We start from the raw sequence: 18,631 nt of genomic DNA, 5'->3' as shown, positions 1-18,631 counted from the left end.
CAAAATAATTATCAAAAACACCTAGTGAATTCCTCAAAATAGTCAAGTCACCACTGACTTATGGTGACCTCTGCTGGGACTTTCAAGGCAAGAGATTAACAAAGGTGGTTTGCCATTGCCTGCCTCTGCATAGTGACCCTGCTTTGCCTTGGATGTCTTCCATCCAATTACTAAGACCAAGGTTCAGCTTCCAAAATCTGATGAATCTGATAAGATTGGGCTATCCTGGAGAGGACCAATACCACTTAACCCTGTGGAATAAAAAGAGCTTCGCTAGGCTTATAAGAAAGTGAAGGGAACTATACACTTCTGATTACATAAGGTTTGTGTAAGATTACCTGGGAGTAAGCATAATTGAATTCCATAGGATTTGCTATTTAGGAAAATGTGCATGGGGAATACATTAAAAGTCTTGCTGAAATGAATCAGAACTGACTTTAAGATTGGGCTGAACAAAATTGTTTTGGTATCCTGTGTATGATTGTGTCAAGTCTCATTACATGGTTTTCATATATTTGTACTGTTCTCATTTTTGTTAAGAAATAAGCTTTGTCTCATTAGCTTAATCAACATAGGCTGTGTTCACTTGACATTTATCATGAGATCTAACATGAGAACTTTGACCATCAATGGTGCAATTAAAAAAGCCCTTGAAGTTGCTAAGCCACAAAAGAACTGTTAGTCTTTTGAATGAAAGTTGGATACTTGTTTGTAGCAGAATGGTGGCCACAGAGGTGGGAAAAACCAGATCCTTTCAGTTCAAGAAACATTTCTCTGCTGAGTCACCTGGTCTGATGAAGGGAAAGCTTCCTGGAAATCTAGTTGGTCTCTAAGGTGCCACTGTACCTGAATCTTAATTTTCTACTGCAGACCAACACGGCTACCCACCTGAAACTATGGTTATCTTAATATAGATGGCATTTATAAGCTTGCATTTTGATTTATATTGGCCTAGAGGTTTCTATATGACATTGTCCCTGTGTTAACTGGTTCTCTGTAAAATGTAGTGTATAAATAATCCCACAGTGAATTATCACACTGTTTGAAATGATATTCATGTGAATGTAGTCAGAGACTTCTACATCAGACAGCTCATCTACATTCTAGCAAATACATTCCTGATAATATTGAATCTCTTCTACTAGTTGGGAACTTTTTTCTGATTAAAGGGGATATTCAGTATTACAGTTAATAACAACAACAACAATAATAACATTTGATTTATATACCGCCCTTCAGGATGACTTAACACCCACTCAGAGCTATTTACAAAGTATGTCAATATTATCCCCACAACAAAACACCCTGTGAGGTGGGTGAGGCTGAGAGAGCTGGAAGCTGTGACTGACTCAAGGTCACCCAGCTGGCTTCAAGTGGAGGAGTGAGGAATCAAAGCCGGTTCTTCAGGTTAGAGTCCTGCACTCTTAACCACTACACCGAACTGGCTCTCAGTGGAAATTATTATATGAGCAAACTGACTTAGAAGATTTTCCCTTGGTGAACTATGTTGCCTTCCAAAGTAGTCACTATAGCTAATTGCCAAGCACAAAAACAGCAAATCCAGGCCATCTGCAGGCAGGAGTCTGTACATATTGGGAAGGGGGCCCCTAGGTATGAAGAAAAATACAAATTAACTGAAAGGTTCCTTACTCCACACCCCAAAAGAATCTGGCCTGTTGAGGACTAAATATGCTCCAGGAGTACAGAATGCTGAGAGCTGATGAGGGTTAAAGGAATAAAAAGTGGGAGGGGAAATTAATCTGCACAAGACCCCAAGAATGTAATATAATCCCTGAGGGATTCCTTCACAGTTTCTTGTGAGCATCCTTCATCTTGTGAGGAAGTGTTGGTAAAACAAGCTTGTCCTGTGTTCTTGGGGAAAAAATCTTTAAGACTTTCCTGTTTTTACAGAGGTAACAGGCATAAAACTACATTAGACATAATATCAGGTTCCCTGCAGTGTTGATGTCTTGCTTGTGTTGCTAATTGTTCTTCATATTGACAAAGGTTTTTCTGGGTGCTTGACCTTGTTGCAGAAGGTGGTTTGAGTATAATACCAAACTGATGATTCTGTTTTCTTTTCCATTATCCCATTACCCTTTTCCATCTGGTAGCTGGACTTCTATCCGTTCTGTTTATGGTGAAGCTCTGCAGTATTGTATATTATATCTGTGGGTAATTACTCTGATTGACCATTGGAGTACATTGATTTTTTCTGAATGACCACAGAAATATATAGGAATGTGTTAAACCAAAGATGATTGCTTGTTTACATGTTGCTTTGTTTCTATATAGTTAAACAGGAAAAGTATTGATACTGAAATGCATTGAATTGGCTTGGAAAGATTTAACAATAATATTTCTAAGCAAAGGGCTAGGATAGTGAATTAAACCAAACTTATATCCAGAAAGTGGTTCAGAAAAGGCTTTTTTCCATTGAGTCAATCTGCAAAACAGACATTTACCTGGACATCTTCCAGTTTTTATAAAATGGTTTGAAGGAAAGTTTAAGCAAATGGCCAAGGCTTAAATTTAAGCAGAAGTGGTACACTGTATTTTAGCAGTGTATTCTGGGTTGTTCATCTTTGGTGATATATTGAAAGCCTTATCATTCTTTGGAAATGTTGGGAGTTTGGTACTGAGTTTCCAAAAAAGGGTATTCCAGAACTACGAAGGAGCCACATTTGATGTGCGTTGTTCTTTGTATTTGCTTTAGAGATTAATTCACTGAGGAGAGTACAGGCTTAGAGGCATGACAGTCCCCCCTCATCTGACTTTAAATTCTCTCCCCACATTTTTCTTCCTTAGCCAAATATTTTGCTGCTGCCTTCAAGGACCAAAGAAATTATTTACATTTTTATCTTTTTGCACACCTATGCACATGATTGCACAGCCTACTGCCGGTTTCTTGAGAGCCCTACACTGACTTCACTTCTTTTCTGATGCCATATGAATATGAAGAAAGAATTACTGAGCTTTTGGTTCAAACCTTCTCTTATCCATTCTATTGCTCTCTTGATTATTATTTAAAAGATTTTAACCTTGTCTTTCCACCAAATATGATCTTCAAAGAAAAAGGTTGCTTACAAAATTCATAAAAACAATACAACAATTTAGTAATTTTTTTGGAAGAAAGCAAAGTAAATAGCATCTTCAGTATGACTCCACAGGGATACACTCAGTGTCACCTTCTGTGTGCAATGGCTAAGAAGCAAACATTTCTCTCACAAATAGACTGCCAAGTTTATACTCTATGTAAGGCTGTATTCTGTTGTCATGATCATGCCAGAGTTGATTGATCTTTAGTTTGAATCTGGTTTATTCTTGTTTCTGCCCTCCTATTTTTTTACCTTTGTGCACAGATCTAGTATTAAAGACTTCCTGATTTGGGAAGTCTTCTATCTAGACTCAGTTTGCAGTGACATCTGAATTTAGGCACTTCAACAAAGTTGAAGATTTTATTTCTTGGCCACAGACATCTAAATCAAGGTCATGCTGCTGCCTCTATGTTGCAGAATCCACTTGTTCCTTCCTTGACAGCAGCCAAATAGTTAGTTACCGGGTGGTGTTAAATTCTGTTTCAGTAACTTCTCGCTGACTCCCAGGTCTTTCTGCCTCTGCTGCACTGGTTGCTCTTCTGCCTTTAAAGCTATGGCAGCCACACGGTAAGTTCAACCACTAATGCATACCCACTCCTGAAATAAGTTGCTAAGCTTACACTTGGCAGCCAGATGCTGTCATTCTTGCCATGGATCAGTTTTCTTCTTGACTGAAAATACTGTAGAACAGTTTTTAAAACCTTTGGGTTATCTTTGAATTTTTCGTCCCCTTTTCTCCTTAGCTCTCAGTAAGTATTCAGTTATGTAGCTTCTGGTTCCTGTTACCTTGTCTATTTGTGATATCTTTTTTTTAGTAGCCAGATTTTTTTGGCTAGAGTCCAGGTGGCTTGCATCTTAGCTGTGGTTGCATTTATTTTGTATTTATTATGTAGTTTATAGTCTGCTTATCTTGTCAAGACTTAAAGTGGATTACACAAATTAAAAGCTAGCAATAAACTTTAAACAAACATCAAAATCACAGCAGTAATCCTCTCTTCATAAAAATGCCCTTCTAAAAAGTTCTGTTTTACACTTCCTGCAGAATAACAATAACATAGGAGCCTTCCTAACTTTGTCTGATTACAGACAGGTTACTCCACTAGATGGAATCTTTATGGAGAACCTTAGGTATAGACAGTTACTGATCTTACCCAGTTGCAAGGCTGCACCTTCGAAAAGCCCTGCTCAGGTGAGCGATGCTGTCACAGTATAGGAACTAATTGTATGAGTTGGTAAAATTTCATCTCATCAGAACGTATTTGGTTTTTCTTCATTGTTTCACAGTATCAGCATAATATTTACAGTATGAGTCTGTGTTACAGATGGTGTATGTAGAACTTTGAACACTCAAAAGTGCTATATAAATGCTAAGTTTTATTAAACCAGCTGCTTAGCTCATTAGTATTAAATCAGCTGCTTTGTAGAAATGTTAGGTGTGTCCTTATGGCCCTCTTCAATGATTTGTGGTCCATTTTTTAATTGCAGCAGTAATTAATTTAGGTTTTACAAAGTATTTTATTTTGAATATTTTCCCTAAGTTGTTTGACTTTTAATAAACAAAGGCCATATAGTAGTATCCTTCAGTAAATCACTTGGCCCCAAAACCTTATTTATAAAATGGGTATGCAAGTCACCCAGGTTGTTAGTTTGATGTTTCTGCTTATCTCAAATGTGTTAGCAGCTTCCCATCAACAGAACTATGTTCTGTTCTAAGTGAACCATAATGGAATCTGTATAGTACATAAAAAGATGAAGGAGTTTGTCATAAAATTGTTCTGTGGTTACTAGTTTGTTAGCATTAGATTTGAATAATCTTTGTGTAATCTATGGCTGTACTGAGACTGGGATTCTAAACCAGAATTAAACTGTTTTGGAATTCCAGTTTTTTATGATCAAGATACACAACTACAGTTTATTAAAGGACACAAATTCAGGCTTCCCAACACATGGAGGTTAATCAGTCTGTGTCTTCCTAAACAAGAAACAATCAAACTTGGTTCTATGCATGAGGACAAGAGGGAGGGAGGAGTATATGAGCCTGAAAATAAGTCAGGTTCCTCATCACAAACAAACTGGAGCTTGTTTGACATCTGAATATAGCATACACATTCTTTAAAGATAGTGAAGAATAATGGAAAGTTTATGTATTACTGTGTTTTTAATTTCCTTTGGAAAGCTAGTTTAGGGCTCAGTTATTTATTGTTATTGGAAACTGCTGGAATTTTATTCTAGAAATACTGCTTTGTATTTGAGATAATAAAATAACATAAAATGAGATAATACAAATACAAACAACAAAAGTTAGAGTTGTTTTACCTGCTACAGTGTTAACATTCGGACATATAACATATTTAGGTATATACCTAAAACTCTTAAGTAGCATTTCTGCAAATGGATGCTTCCAACTGCGTGTGTAATACAAGTACATACACCAGGGAGCTGGGATTGGTCTCATCTGTTCCGTCTGCCCCCCCATGGTAAACATATACTATAGCTGCATAACATGAAATCAGCCCTTATTACAGTTTAATATTCTTTCCTCATGATAAGAACTGTTTTATTCCTAACCATTCCATAATATGCTAGTGGGTTTTCTATTTCAGCTTCTCTAACCTGTAATTAAAAAAAAAACAAGTACAAAAAAATTTGTAACACAAAAAACTTCATAATAAACTAATATTAGATTTCGTATTTTCTGTGTATATACTTTGACAAGTTTGCATTTTTCAATTAACAAAGAAAAAAAGAGGGAAGCACAGCCCCACAAAAAACGGTAACCAAAAAAGTTGGGACCAAACAAAATTAAATATTTATCAATTGTAGTACAATTAAAGTAAATAAATAACCAGTACAAAAATTTAATCAAATAGAAAATAGTACAAAAATGCTGTTAAAAGCTGTGTGGTTCACCATATTAGTACAATACCACTGTATATTAAAATAGACAGTTTCCAAATATACAGGTATTAACAGTATTACCATATGTATAGAACCAGATGCATTTTGACCTAAGGTCTTTCTCTGGTATAGTCTCATGCTATGCATCTCATAAATATAGCTGTTTAATGTAAAGTCTCTGAAACTAACATGGTGAACCACACTGTGATTGCTTTTGACCACATTTTTGTATTATTTTCTCTTTTATTAAATTTTTGCACTGGTTTTTATTTGTACTATGTTTTGCATATTTAATTTTACCCTCTCTTTTTTATTGCCGCTTTCATCTATATGATAAAATGCAAAGTTACCAAAAAAAGAGAAACAGATAAAAAACTGTTTTTACTCAAACTACATTCTAAAAGAACTAGTATTAATTTGTCATATTTATAATTTTCCTTTGCTTTGGAGAGTTAGTCAGCATACATGAGGCTATCCTTTTCCCCTTCCTACAACAAATGTTTAAATTAGGCCAGGTATGGAGACACTAACTTGCCCAATCACACCACAAGCTGTTTGTTTCTGTGATTAAGACTTATTTTCAAGCTTTTTGCGACAGAAGTATTTAAACTGAATTTTGGTTTGCCTCTGGTTTTGGGAGTTGCTGCAGCAGAATTTCTAGAGATACTTAGCTGAATGCATGAGAATCAAAACTGTTACTATTTACTTGAATTTTTTCCACTGGGAGTACTGCTATAATTGCTGTTTGCTCAGAAAAAATTGATCCCTTGATACTAACTAGCAGCCACTTGAAGGAAATGCATTATAATATGATATTAAGAAAAATGCTAGATACTCTCATTTGTGACTCCATTCATTTGAAAATTGCTTGAAGGCAAAAAGCAAAAGAAATCATACCAAAATACCAAGTATTTGTTATTTTGCCTAACTTATTTTGATTGCAAATTTGTATATTGGTAGAAGTTTCGGTTTTTTCAGACTATGAAATATTGAATAAAATTGGAAATTGGTTCATTACAAAATAAAACAAGACAGTGACTAATGCAATGAATGGAAAGTTTCTGTGAGAGATGATTCCCCCAACAGCTTTAATAGCCCTCCTTCACCTAATGTGAGAACATAGATTTCTAGATTCTTCTATTTCAGATAGCATCTCTAAAAATCATTTATATACATAAAACAGCATTATTTCTTGCTAAATGTTTATATGCTGTTCGGTTTCAATTTCTATTAGGGCTCTTTATTTACTAATCAAATCTAAAATAATAGTTATAGGGTAGACAGTTTAGAATTGCTCTAGGTAGAAAACACTTTGCGTTTTAAAAAAGAATATCATTATTATTCATTCATAAAATAAACATTCCTTATATCAATATATTTATGTTCCAATTTTTAATATTTTCCTGCATTCAGAATATAAATATCAAGGAGGGAAACTCTCAGGATTTGTTCTATTATTTATTTTTGTTATACATAGGAGTGCAAGAAAATGCAGCTGCCTTACACGAAGAAGGCAATCCCATTAGGTTGCTTTCGTCCACAGGTGGGATTTCTGCTGCCCCCAGTGCTGTGTTTCTTTTGGTTACCCTTGCCAATCTCTTGTACTACTTTTTCACATAGTTAAAGTAATTAATATCTTATTCCCTTGTGTTTTATTCAGATTGAGCGTACACACATTTGTTCCACATAGGAGCCCAAGTGAATCAGTAACAAGATTAGAACCAGGAAATGTTCCCATTTCCTGCTGTCCCCCCCATCCCTGCCCCCCCATCCCCGGTTTGCTTAGGCAGTAGAGTTAGAGAATAACACAAGTAAAGCTGATGGCTTTCTGGGTTTCTTGACTTTGACTCTAAAATATTGAACTTTTTTCTTTTGTAGGTCAGAAGACTTGTCTCCATTTACATGGTATCTTTCCTTATCTGTATGTTCCCTATGATGGTTATGAGCAACAGCCAGAACATTATCTTCGTCATTTGGCATTCAGCATTGACCGAGCACTCAATGTAGCTTTAGGAAACCCATCCTCTTCTGTTCAGCATGTGTTCAAAGTGTCACTAGTATATGGAATGTAAGTACTATTTTGTTATGCCTTTTTGACGGTGTGATTTTTTTGCTGCTGACAGTGTTGGAAAACTTACTTGCTGTTCAAGGTTTTAAAACATTGTTAGATGAAAAAGAGATGTGTGCTGGGGGTAAGGTAGTGACATGGCTTTTGCATGTGTTTATACTTGAAACATAGTTCTTCCCAACCACCTTCTGCACATCCAGTATCTTTTTCAGCGTCACAAGTGATCTGATAGAAAAATGATGTGTTTACGGTAATTTGGATTCTCTGGAAATATCTCAGGCTTCAGTATTGAGGGAACCTTCTGCCCCTTTTCTCTCTGATGGGGGTGGGGGTGGGGAGTTGATTGCCTAGATTTTCAGTACTGTTTGGATTTTAAACTTCAGTTCACCTAAGAAAAAAAATTGTTCCATGTTCTACCACAGAGTGAATTGTCCCTTAGTCCTTGTTTTCTAATTTGGAGGTTTGTGAGGCAGAGGGGGAAGGCAAGTGGCAATAAGACTGAAGAACAATGTAGAAAGCATGGTGGAGAAAGAGGGTATGTATATACACTTCTGCGGTTATCAGCTTGCAGGAACCCTTGGAACCTGAACAAGAAAGGTGGTGAGACAATGAGCATGGAGGAAGAGGTGAAATAAAGGGAAAACAACAGGAAACAATAAACTAAAGATTTTTGACAAATAAATACCTTCTCAGATTAGCAACAAGCACATACTTGGAGGTGGAATGCATTAACAGTGCAATCCTGTGCCAAGGTACTCCATTCTAAGCCCATTGATTTCAGTGGGCTTAGACTCGTGTAACTCTGCTTAGGATTGCATTGTAACTTTACCTGATCAGTTGCAGGACTGTTTCCTGTTAAGGTTTCTGCCCCATCCCACCCCTCTTAATAGTGTTGCAGTATATGCTTCCCAATTTCAGCCCTTTTCTGAATACTGATTATTGTGATATGGTTGTAGAGGTATTTCTTTCAGATCTGCAGAGGTAAAAGAATTAGCTGGAACCAGGTGAGAGTGTGAGCAAGAAGAGAAAGCACTTTGTTTTCTTTTAGCCAGGCCATTATGGGAGGAGCAGTCATGTGTTAGCTTAATATGTTCCACATGTCTAATGGCTCACCTTCTTCTTGCAATGTGTGGAAAGCTGTGGTGGTTGTGAACAGAAGAATAAAACATGATATTTATCTATTCCAGTAGCTAAAGTGTGATCATGAAACCTATTTATAACTCTGCTGGAATAAAAGGGCCAAATGTGTAGGTTTCCCATTCACTAGGAACTCTGTGGTGTACACTAATTATTTCGGTAAAAAGTGACACTACCCTGAGGAGGCTGCAAGCAAATTTAGCAGGTTCTTAAAAACATTATGATCTTCAGACCTAATTAATTTTGTTTCCTGTGAAACTGAAATGAAATAAACTTCATTTAATCTGAACTTAGTCTATAACTTTACTTCTCTCTGGTTCATTTTGAGCTCTTTTACTTTTATATAGTTTGTATGGTAATTGGTGGTATTCTGTTATTTGGCCCTTAGCTTAACTAGCAAAATACTATAATTTAAAAAAAAATTCTTTATCAATTTTACAATAACAGATTCAACAATAAGATCAATCATATTAAAGCACAATGATATTATTAGTATTGTTACATACCTCTTTAGTTGTCCATTGTATTATAATGTTCTCTCTGTTTTCAGATAAGCCTTGTGGATTGATGGTTTTAATTGATTTGTAGAGTTTTCAAGAATTTGAGTAGAATGGATTCAGATGTCTAGAGTTATAAGATTAAAAGTGACTGATAAAATTGATTAATTGGTTGTACATCTTTTTTGGTGATGTGTTCAAAGAAGGGGAGCCACTTTTCAGTAAATCCTGTAGTTCTGGGAAATAGACCAGCTTGAAAATACTGAAATTATAATGGACAAAGTAATTCTAGAATCAGAATTCAGTGGAAGGTGTGATGTGCAGGATTCCTGTTCATGTGTTGACTCTGCACATATGGGACCTACTAGGTTATAGTGACTGTCGAAAGAGAATGTATCCATGATATAACATCTTGCTGGATATTTGTTTTCTAGGCCTTTTTATGGCTACCATGAAAAGGAAAGGCAGTTTATGAAGATCTATCTTTACAATCCTGCTATGGTGCGAAGGTAATCAGACATTTCTGTTTTTATTAATGAAGAACATTTCTGCATTGATTTTAAATGGAGAGACTGCTATAATATGCTTTACTTGAGGCTGATCTTAAAAGCAGTTCAGAAGCTGTAAGCTGGTTCACAATGATGTAGTCTACCTGTTGCTGATGAACATAGATGGGTGAGAAAGTATGCAACAAGTTCTACCCCAGCAGTTCTGGATGCTGGTGAACTTCCAAACTAGAAATTCTGGTTATGACTAGAGGTGGGTGCGAACCGAAATACGAACCAAAATTAAGCATGAACCAGGCCAGATCCCATTTATAATGAACCGCCACGAACTTTTAGGCTGGTTCATTTGGTTCATTTTATTGGTTTGTCACTGCAGACAGCCCTGGAGCCAATCAATCAGTTTCCTAGGCAACAGGGGATGGACTTCCTGCAGACCTTCTGCTGGCCCGGAAGTGAACTTCTGCTGGCCCGGAAGTGATGATTTTCTGACCTGGTTGTGACGTTTTGACGAACCAAACAAACCAGTTTGCGAACCAGGGGCAGGTTGGTGAAAGCCTGTGGTTCGTAAAATTTGACGAACCACGTGGTTCTTTTTTTCCAGTTCGTGCCCATCTCTAGTTATGACCATTAAACCTTCAATGTCCTGAGATCAGTATAAATTAGATCAGTATAAATTAGAGTCTGCCTCTTTCGATATGGGGCTGCTTACCTTTAAAGTGGTGAATTCAAGAGCCTGATCTAGCTAACTTCCCCAAAGGAAGCTTGTCATCTTAAAGGCTTAGGGAATTCTTTGGCAGCCCAGGTTTTTTGGAATTATTTTCTTCAAGATATACTTTTGTTCTTTTTCCTTCTGCTATTTAGGCTGTTTTGTGTTCGAAAACCTGTGTGTATGGAGAAACCTGTTGTTGGTCTCTGAATGACTTATCCGTCTGTCTTATTTTATTAATTATTATTATTTAAAAGATTTTTATGCCACCTTTCTACCCAGTTCAGGGTCCCCAAGATGGGGAAAGTAAATATTAAAACAGTTTTTTAAAAAACAATTTAACAAAACACAAAACAGGAAGAAGTGTCACCCAAAGTCATTGAGGGATTGTTAGGTGGTCTAATGCGTAGTAGATGTCTGTTTTTATTTGGCTTTTTATATACGCTTATACCTATGTTGCAAGATGTCTTGTGTTGTGGAAATTGGAGTAAACGTGCTTTAAATGCTTGTAAACAGACATTTTGTTCAAGTGGGAGATGACTGATTGTGGGAGTGCAATATAGTTACATGTCTATAGTGTGGTCAAATAAGGCAGTGCTACATGTCTGGAGTCTGTGGCTCAGCCCCTGGACTTTCCAGGAGAAGGGGATAGGAGATAGCTGAGAGGCCAAGCCCCAGAGGGTCAGAAGGAGCAGGTGGAAGCCAGCCAGCCCCACCCTCCAGTGGAAGGCTAAGAGCCCTGACAGGGGAAGTAAAGACAGCCAGGAGGGGGCCAGGGCAGAGGGAGAAGGCACAAGAAATAGGGACAGCCAGCCATCAGCCAACCAGACAGCTACCTTACTGGCAGGACAGCAGAAACAGCACAGGGCCATGCCCCAAGCTGCGACCAGGGAGGAAGGGAGTAATAGAGACCAGCCGAGGCTGCTGGAAGCTCGGAGCCAAGGAGGCTTGGCAGCCAGCTAAGAGAGCCCAGCTGTAGTTGTCCAACGCAGCCAAACCAGCTACCCCAGGTGCAACTGCTTGAGGCAGCCTAGGCCAATGCTAGGAGGCAAAAGATGGGTGTGGCCTGGCAGGTGGAGCCTCGAATGAGGGACAGGATATAAGGGAAGTCCACCCACAGGGTGTGGTGGGTTGTGTGGGAGTGTGACGGAGTGGAGGAGAGAGAAAGAAGGAATGAGAGAACAGCAGAGAGGAGGTGGAGGAAAGGAGAGGAGGAGGAGGAGGAGAAGGAGGAGTGACGGCTGGATGGGGACAGCGGCCACAGAAAGCAGCCAGGACAATGTCAGGTTGAGGGGACCTGTGAGTCGACTGAGAGGGTGTGAGGGTGAGGTATACTCCCCTCCTTCCACAGAGTGGGATCCCTCATATTCCCTGAAGGTCCTTTAAGGCAGAAGTCAGGCCAGCCAACGTCTCACTGGGAGGCGCCTAGGGCAGAATCTGACGCTATGAATAAGACTATTTATTAAATAAACAACACTGCCAAAAATCACTCAGGAGATAAGAATATAATTTTATAGATATATCTTTGGAAAGTGTTAACTTGTAGAGTATGCCTGTACATCCATAGATACTGAGGAAAGAGTGTTCATACATAGAGCTGTGCCAAATGTTCTCTGGTGGTGAATTTTGATATTCACTCCAAAATAGCACATTTTATGAAGCTGCTGGAAAAAAAAATTATTTTGCCAAACATTTGCATTTGTTCTTCTTTCCACTGCTGCTTCTCGGTGCCATTTTTCCTTTGCCCTCATGGTTTTCTGCCTCATTTGTCAGCACTGCTTTTGAATTTGTCTGGTTGTTATGACCTGTATGATTTTGTTAGAACATCTTGATGATGTCACATCAGACATAGTGTAATGAAATGATTGAAAAATCACAACAATAAGATTGAATAATGTGAGCAAACAAGGCAGAGATCTGTCATATGAAGAAAACAGTATCTGCATATTCTCCCTCCAGGGAACTGATTGCAGTCAAGAAAATGGTGTAGAGGAGAGAAACTTAACTCCTTGTTCATCTTCGTTCTTCTGTGCCTCCACACATGGGGACTGCGCAGGCGCAGGCCAGCCGCCGGAGAATTTTCTAGAGCTTCCATGGCTCCGAAGGGGCCGTTTGTCGCGCGCCTCAGCGACCGTTTTCCCGCCCAAACGGTCACGTGATCCTCCAGCGACCAACGGCCCCTTCCCTCAGTTCTCTTCTTGCCGCCGCTTGGAGAGAACGTGAGCTTCGTTGCTCTGTGCTTTTTTGTGCTTCGTGCTTTATTCTGACTGATTGCTTGGCTTTTGACTTCGGACTTCGTGACCTCGGCTATTCTTCGGATCTCGTTTGGACTTTGTTGTGGACTCGGTAATTTGACTCGGACTGTTTTTGACCTTCCTTTCGCGTGCCCCTGAAGATGGCCTCAAAGGCTCTCTTCAAGCATTGCCTCCAATGCCACACTAAAATGGCCAAGACCGATGGCCATGAACTGTGCTTGTTCTGTTTGGGGGAGACCCATAATGTAACGGCCTGTAAAATTTGCCAGGGCTTCACCAACAAGGCCCGACAGGAGCGCAAGGCCCGACTTAACTCCTCCCTGTGGCAGAAGGTCATGTCCGGAGGCGCCCCGTTGCCCTCCTCCAAGGCCGGCCCTAGCCCCTCTGCCGAACGGCATTCCAGAGCTGGCTCAGTGGCCTCCGCGAGGTCGGGGTCGAAACCGCGTCCCCCGAGTGCCTCGGCGTCGAGAGCGGCCTCTCCAGCGCAGGGACCGGTGCGGCCGCCCCGTAGCGCATCTTCCACCAGGTCGGATCCGAGACCGACATCGGAACCGAGGATCCGTCTACCGAGTCCCCGATCGGAACTGACGACCGGGTCGATTCCGGTAAAACCTAAGAGATCGAGGCCGAGGTCCCCTTCGAAGGCGAGGAGCGCGTCGGTTCCGAGGTCTTCTTCGGAACCGGCGAAGAAGAAGAAGAAGACCAAACATCACCGGTCGCCGCATCCCGCTCCCCAGGAAGAGGTCATCGTGCTTCCTCACACGCCTTCCCCTCATCTGGATTCCCCGGAGCCAGAGGACATCTCCGTGCCGGTGCCGGATCCGATGGCCTTCGAGACGGTGCCCGCAGAATTCTCTTCGGGACCGGAGCCGAGCCCGCGCCGTCGGATCCGAACATCGCCTGCTCTTCGGTCGCCGAGGCTGGAACCGAGCCCGTCTCCTCGTCGGAGCCGTCCGTCGCCTGCCCGTCCGTCTCCACCAGCTGCCGGTCGTGAGCGACGTCGGTCTGGGGACAGTGTCCGATCGGTCCGGTCCACTGCGTCCCGACATCGACAGGCCTCCTACCTCCCCTCGCCATACCATTGCCAGTGGGAAGGGGCACCTGCAGGTTTCTCCGTGTCGGAACCGAGGCCTTCGACATCGAGGTCGACGTGGGCTCCCCCTCCGCACCAGGTTCCGGAATCCCAGCTCGGTTCCGATGAGGAGGATGTGGAGAGCTTTGGCGGCTACCAGTCGGAGTCCTGGTCCGAACCATCGCCAGCTGAAGAGCTTGTACCATCTGCGGACTCGCCATTCGAGGACCTCCGCATCTACGCCGACCAGATGGCAAGGATGGCCAAGGCTCTCGAGATGGACATCTCCTCGGCAGTTCCCCAGACCAAGGACAAGCTCCTCAAACGCATTTACGGAGACAACCCGGCATACGTTGGCTTCCCCATGCTCGAGGGTCTTGAGGAAATCGTGGAGAAGGTGTGGCAGGTGCCCTGCGATCAACCTCCAACATCCAAGAGGATTGAGCAGCTCTACAAGATCAAGCAGGGTACCTGGCCGGCGCTGGTGAAACACCCTCCACCTTCCTCCTTGGTCACAGAGGAGTTCAACCCCAGGCGATCGGGTCACTCCTCGGTACCTGCCGATAAGGAGGGCAAGAAACTGGATGCCATGGGCAGGCGCCAATACATTGTTTCTTCCCTAGGTCTGAGGATTGCCAACTATCAGACCATCATGGCAGGGTACCAGCTGTACCTCTGGGAGAAGTTGGCATCCTATACACGAGACCTCCCTCCTGAGCAGAAGGCTGTGGTGTCCCTGCTGCAGACAGAGGCTGTGAGGCTGTCTAAGCAGCAGATGAACGCTGGAAGCCACGCTGCTGACACTGCTGCTAGAGGGATGGCTTCGGCGGTGGTCCTCAGGCGCCACTCCTGGTTGCGGTCTACGGCCCTGTCCCAAGAGGTGCGTTCCAGAGTGGAGAGCATGCCATTTGAGGGGGATTCGCTCTTTTCCAAAGCGACCGACGAGACCCTGAAGAAAAAGAAAGAGGACCGGCAGACGGCGCGGTCTTTGGGTCTGGCTCCAGCGGACAAGCCCTCCTCCAGGTCACGGTACGCTCCCCGATCTGGCCCTTACCATTACCAGGGCAGATACCATCAACAGCGGCCAGGCTACCAGCAGTATCCTGCCTACCAACAGCGGCCTTACCCTCCCGCACAACAGCAGAGGAGGCGTCGGCCCTTCAAGCCTCGTCCGGCACAACAACCGGCCCAGCAGAAGGATCAGCAGGGCACCGGGAGGCAGTACTGACGGGTCACGCCAGCCGTATCCCCGAACTTTTCGGACAGACTTAGTCCACTCCTCTCTGAGTGGGAGTCAATAACATCTGACTCATGGGTCTTAACTATTGTTGAACTGGGATACGGGCTGGAGTTCGTTGAGCTGCCTAGATGCAGTTCACCCCTGACAGCTGTCAATAACACTATGGCCGAGCTGGATGCGGAGATCGTGTCGCTCTTGGCCAAGGGTGCTGTGGAAGAATTGCCCTATGAGGACTCTGTGAAGGGATTCTTCTCTAGGTTCTTCCTGGTCCCTAAGAAGGATGGGGGCTTACGTCCCATCTTAGATCTGAGGGGCCTTAATGCCTTCCTCAAGGTGACCAAATTCAAAATGGTAACGTTGGCGGCTGTGATCGCCTTGCTGAAACAGGGGGATTGGTTTGCGGTTCTTGACTTAAAAGACGCATACTTTCACGTGGGCATACGGAAGGAGCACAGGAAGTACCTGAGCTTTGTTTACCGGCAAAGGGTTTTCCGGTATAAGGTGCTCCCCTTTGGCCTGTCCACTGCCCCACGAGTGTTCACTAAATGTGTGGCCCCTGTGGTTTCCTTCCTACGGGAAGAAGGCTGTACCATCTTTCCGTACCTCGATGACTGGCTCATCGTGGCTGAATCAGAGTCTAGGCTGGTGCAGGACATTGGCTTGGTACTTAGCACTTGCCAACGCCTGGGGCTCCTGGTGAACTTGGAGAAATCCAAACTGGTGCCCAACTGCAAGGTGTCCTACATTGGTGCACTGTTAGACTCTGTGGAGGGTAAGGCCCTGCTCCCCTTGGAGAGGGCTCGGTCCCTAAGGGGTCTAGTGTCCATGTTTAAAAGGAACCGGTTCCAGTCTGTGCGCACTATCCAGTGCTTACTAGGGCATATGGCAGCGGCCACCTCTGTGGTGCCTTTCGCTAGGCTGCGTATGCGCCCTCTACAGAACTGGTTTGTGCGGAGGTATGATGCTCTACTGCACCCTCCGTCCCTCAAATTCTCTATCCCGAGGGTCATCCTCTCCTCCTTGGACTGGTGGCTGTCTGATGACAACTTGTTTAGAGGGACCCCTTTCGGGTATCAACACCATGACATCACGGTTACCACTGATGCCTCTCTGTTGGGATGGGGGGCTTACTGTGGTGATGTGTCGCTGCAAGATGTCTGGTCTGACAGGGAAAAGACCCTCCATATCAATGTGCTTGAACTAAGGGCCATTCGTTTCGCACTTGTGTCTCTTACAGCACTGCTGAGAAATCGTCATGTCTTGGTGCAGACGGACAACACGACTGCCATGTACTACGTGAATCAGCAGGGGGGCACAGTGTCCATGGCCCTGTGCTGGGAAGCCACACTCACTTGGCAGTGGGCTATCAAGAACGGCGTGTCGCTCCGTGCTATACACGTGGCTGGGTCAGACAATGCCCGGGCAGATGCCCTCAGCAGGGCCCCTTTACTAGACCACGAGTGGGAACTGAACGGAGAGTGCATTGGGCCGATCTTCCGGATGTGGGGTCATCCAGTGATAGACGTGTTCGCCACTGCGGCGACCACCAAGGCCCACACGTTCTGTTCCAGGGCAGGGAGCGACCCCCTCTCTATTGGGGATGCCTTCCAGTTTACGTGGACGCAGGGCTTGCACTACATGTTTCCTCCATTCCCCTTGATTCCCAGGGTCCTGTGCAAGATAGAGGAGGACGGGACAGACTGCATCCTAGTGGCCCCCTTCTGGCCACGGCAGGTTTGGTTCCCGAAGCTCCTGCAGATGTCCCAACGGACGTATGTGAGTCTGCCCCCTCGGCAAGACCTTCTCCTAAACGGGAGCCTGGTCCACCACGATCCAAGGAAGCTGCATCTAACGGCTTGGCGGATCGTTCCTCCCCGATAGGCTTTACTGACGAGGTACAGAGGGTCCTCCTGAATGCTCGTCGGCCATCCACTAGGCGCGCTTATGCGGCCAAGTGGCGCAGGTTTGAGCTCTGGGCACTTGCCAGAGGAGTGGTGCCTGACAACAGTCCCTTGGGGGTGGTGTTCGAGTATTTGTGCCACTTGCGTGGCCTGGGCTTGAAGGCTTCCTCCCTCAAGGTCCACCTGGCAGCGATATCAGCTGCTCACACCCGAGTTGAGGGTGCTACGGTGTTTTCTCACCCACAATCCCGCCAGTTCCTTAAGGGCATGTACAATCTTTACCCACCTGTGTCAGCGCCAGTGCCTCAGTGGTCGCTGTCCTTGGTGCTCTCACGTCTCATGTTGCCTCCATTTGAACCGATGGCTACATGCCCCTTGGATATGCTATCCTACAAGGTGGCATTCTTGGTGGCCGTCACATCGGCCAGAAGGGTCAGTGAGCTGTCTGCACTGCGGTCTGACCCTCCCTTTCTTGTGTTTCATCCCAACAAGGTGGTCCTGCGTCCCTGCCTTGGGTTCCTGCCCAAGGTGGTGTCCGCCTTCCACCTCTCGCAGGATATCTCACTGCCTGCTTTCTTTCCTCAACCTTCCTCTAAGGGGGAAAAGGCCCTTCATTCCCTAGACTTGAAGAGGGCCCTAGCCTATTACCTGGATAGGACGAAGGGATTCCGCTCCAGTCCTCACCTGTTTGTATGTTTTGGGGCCAAGGACAAGGGTAGCAGGGCTTCCTCACAGACCCTGTCTAGGTGGATTGTGTCGGCCATTAGCAAGGCCTATTCCCTAGCAGGGGTGGCTTGCCCGCTTCATGTCAGAGCCCACTCCACGCGGTCCCAAGCATCCTCTTCGGCACTCCTCAGGGGGGTGCCCCTGGTTAACATTTGTAAAGCAGCCACATGGTCCTCTGCAGACACCTTTGTCAGGCATTACGCCGTTGATGTCAATGCGGAGCAGGATGCATCTGTGGCCAAGGCTGTCTTACACTCCCTCTTTTCCTGAGGGAGTTTTGGTTTGACTTCCTTGACGTACCTGTTGGGTACCCTTGAGTGGAAGTGTGTATATATGTACCTTGGGGGTGTGTATATATGTAAATATTGAGTATTTATGTGTCCTTACACAGTATTTTTACATAGATGTATATATGCATGTCTATTTATTGTTGATCTTGTTTGCTTAATAAAATTGTGTTGGACTTCACCCCCGCCTTCCTTATTGTGTGAAGCTTGGTACACTCCCATGTGTGGAGGCACAGAAGA

General features: G+C 43.7%; 1 protein-coding gene across 2 annotated transcripts in view; it reads left to right on the top strand.

Annotated features, from left to right (window-relative positions):
- The window catches only part of REV3L (REV3 like, DNA directed polymerase zeta catalytic subunit), a 122,916-nt gene that overhangs the window by 2,350 nt on the left and 101,935 nt on the right, over window positions 1–18,631 (top strand). For both annotated transcript variants that reach the window (XR_008596842.1, XM_054976325.1), the window contains exons 2-3: window positions 7,875–8,064; window positions 10,133–10,207. Coding sequence is in view for 1 of the 2 variants with exons in the window: in XM_054976325.1 (XP_054832300.1) it covers window positions 7,875–8,064; window positions 10,133–10,207 (265 nt within the window). In the remaining variant the exon portion in view is untranslated. The remainder of the gene's footprint in view (window positions 1–7,874; window positions 8,065–10,132; window positions 10,208–18,631) is intronic.

Source organism: Eublepharis macularius, chromosome 1, assembly GCF_028583425.1.
Source record: "Eublepharis macularius isolate TG4126 chromosome 1, MPM_Emac_v1.0, whole genome shotgun sequence".
NCBI lineage: Eukaryota > Metazoa > Chordata > Lepidosauria > Squamata > Eublepharidae > Eublepharis > Eublepharis macularius.
This window is presented reverse-complemented; position numbering and strand designations above follow the sequence as displayed.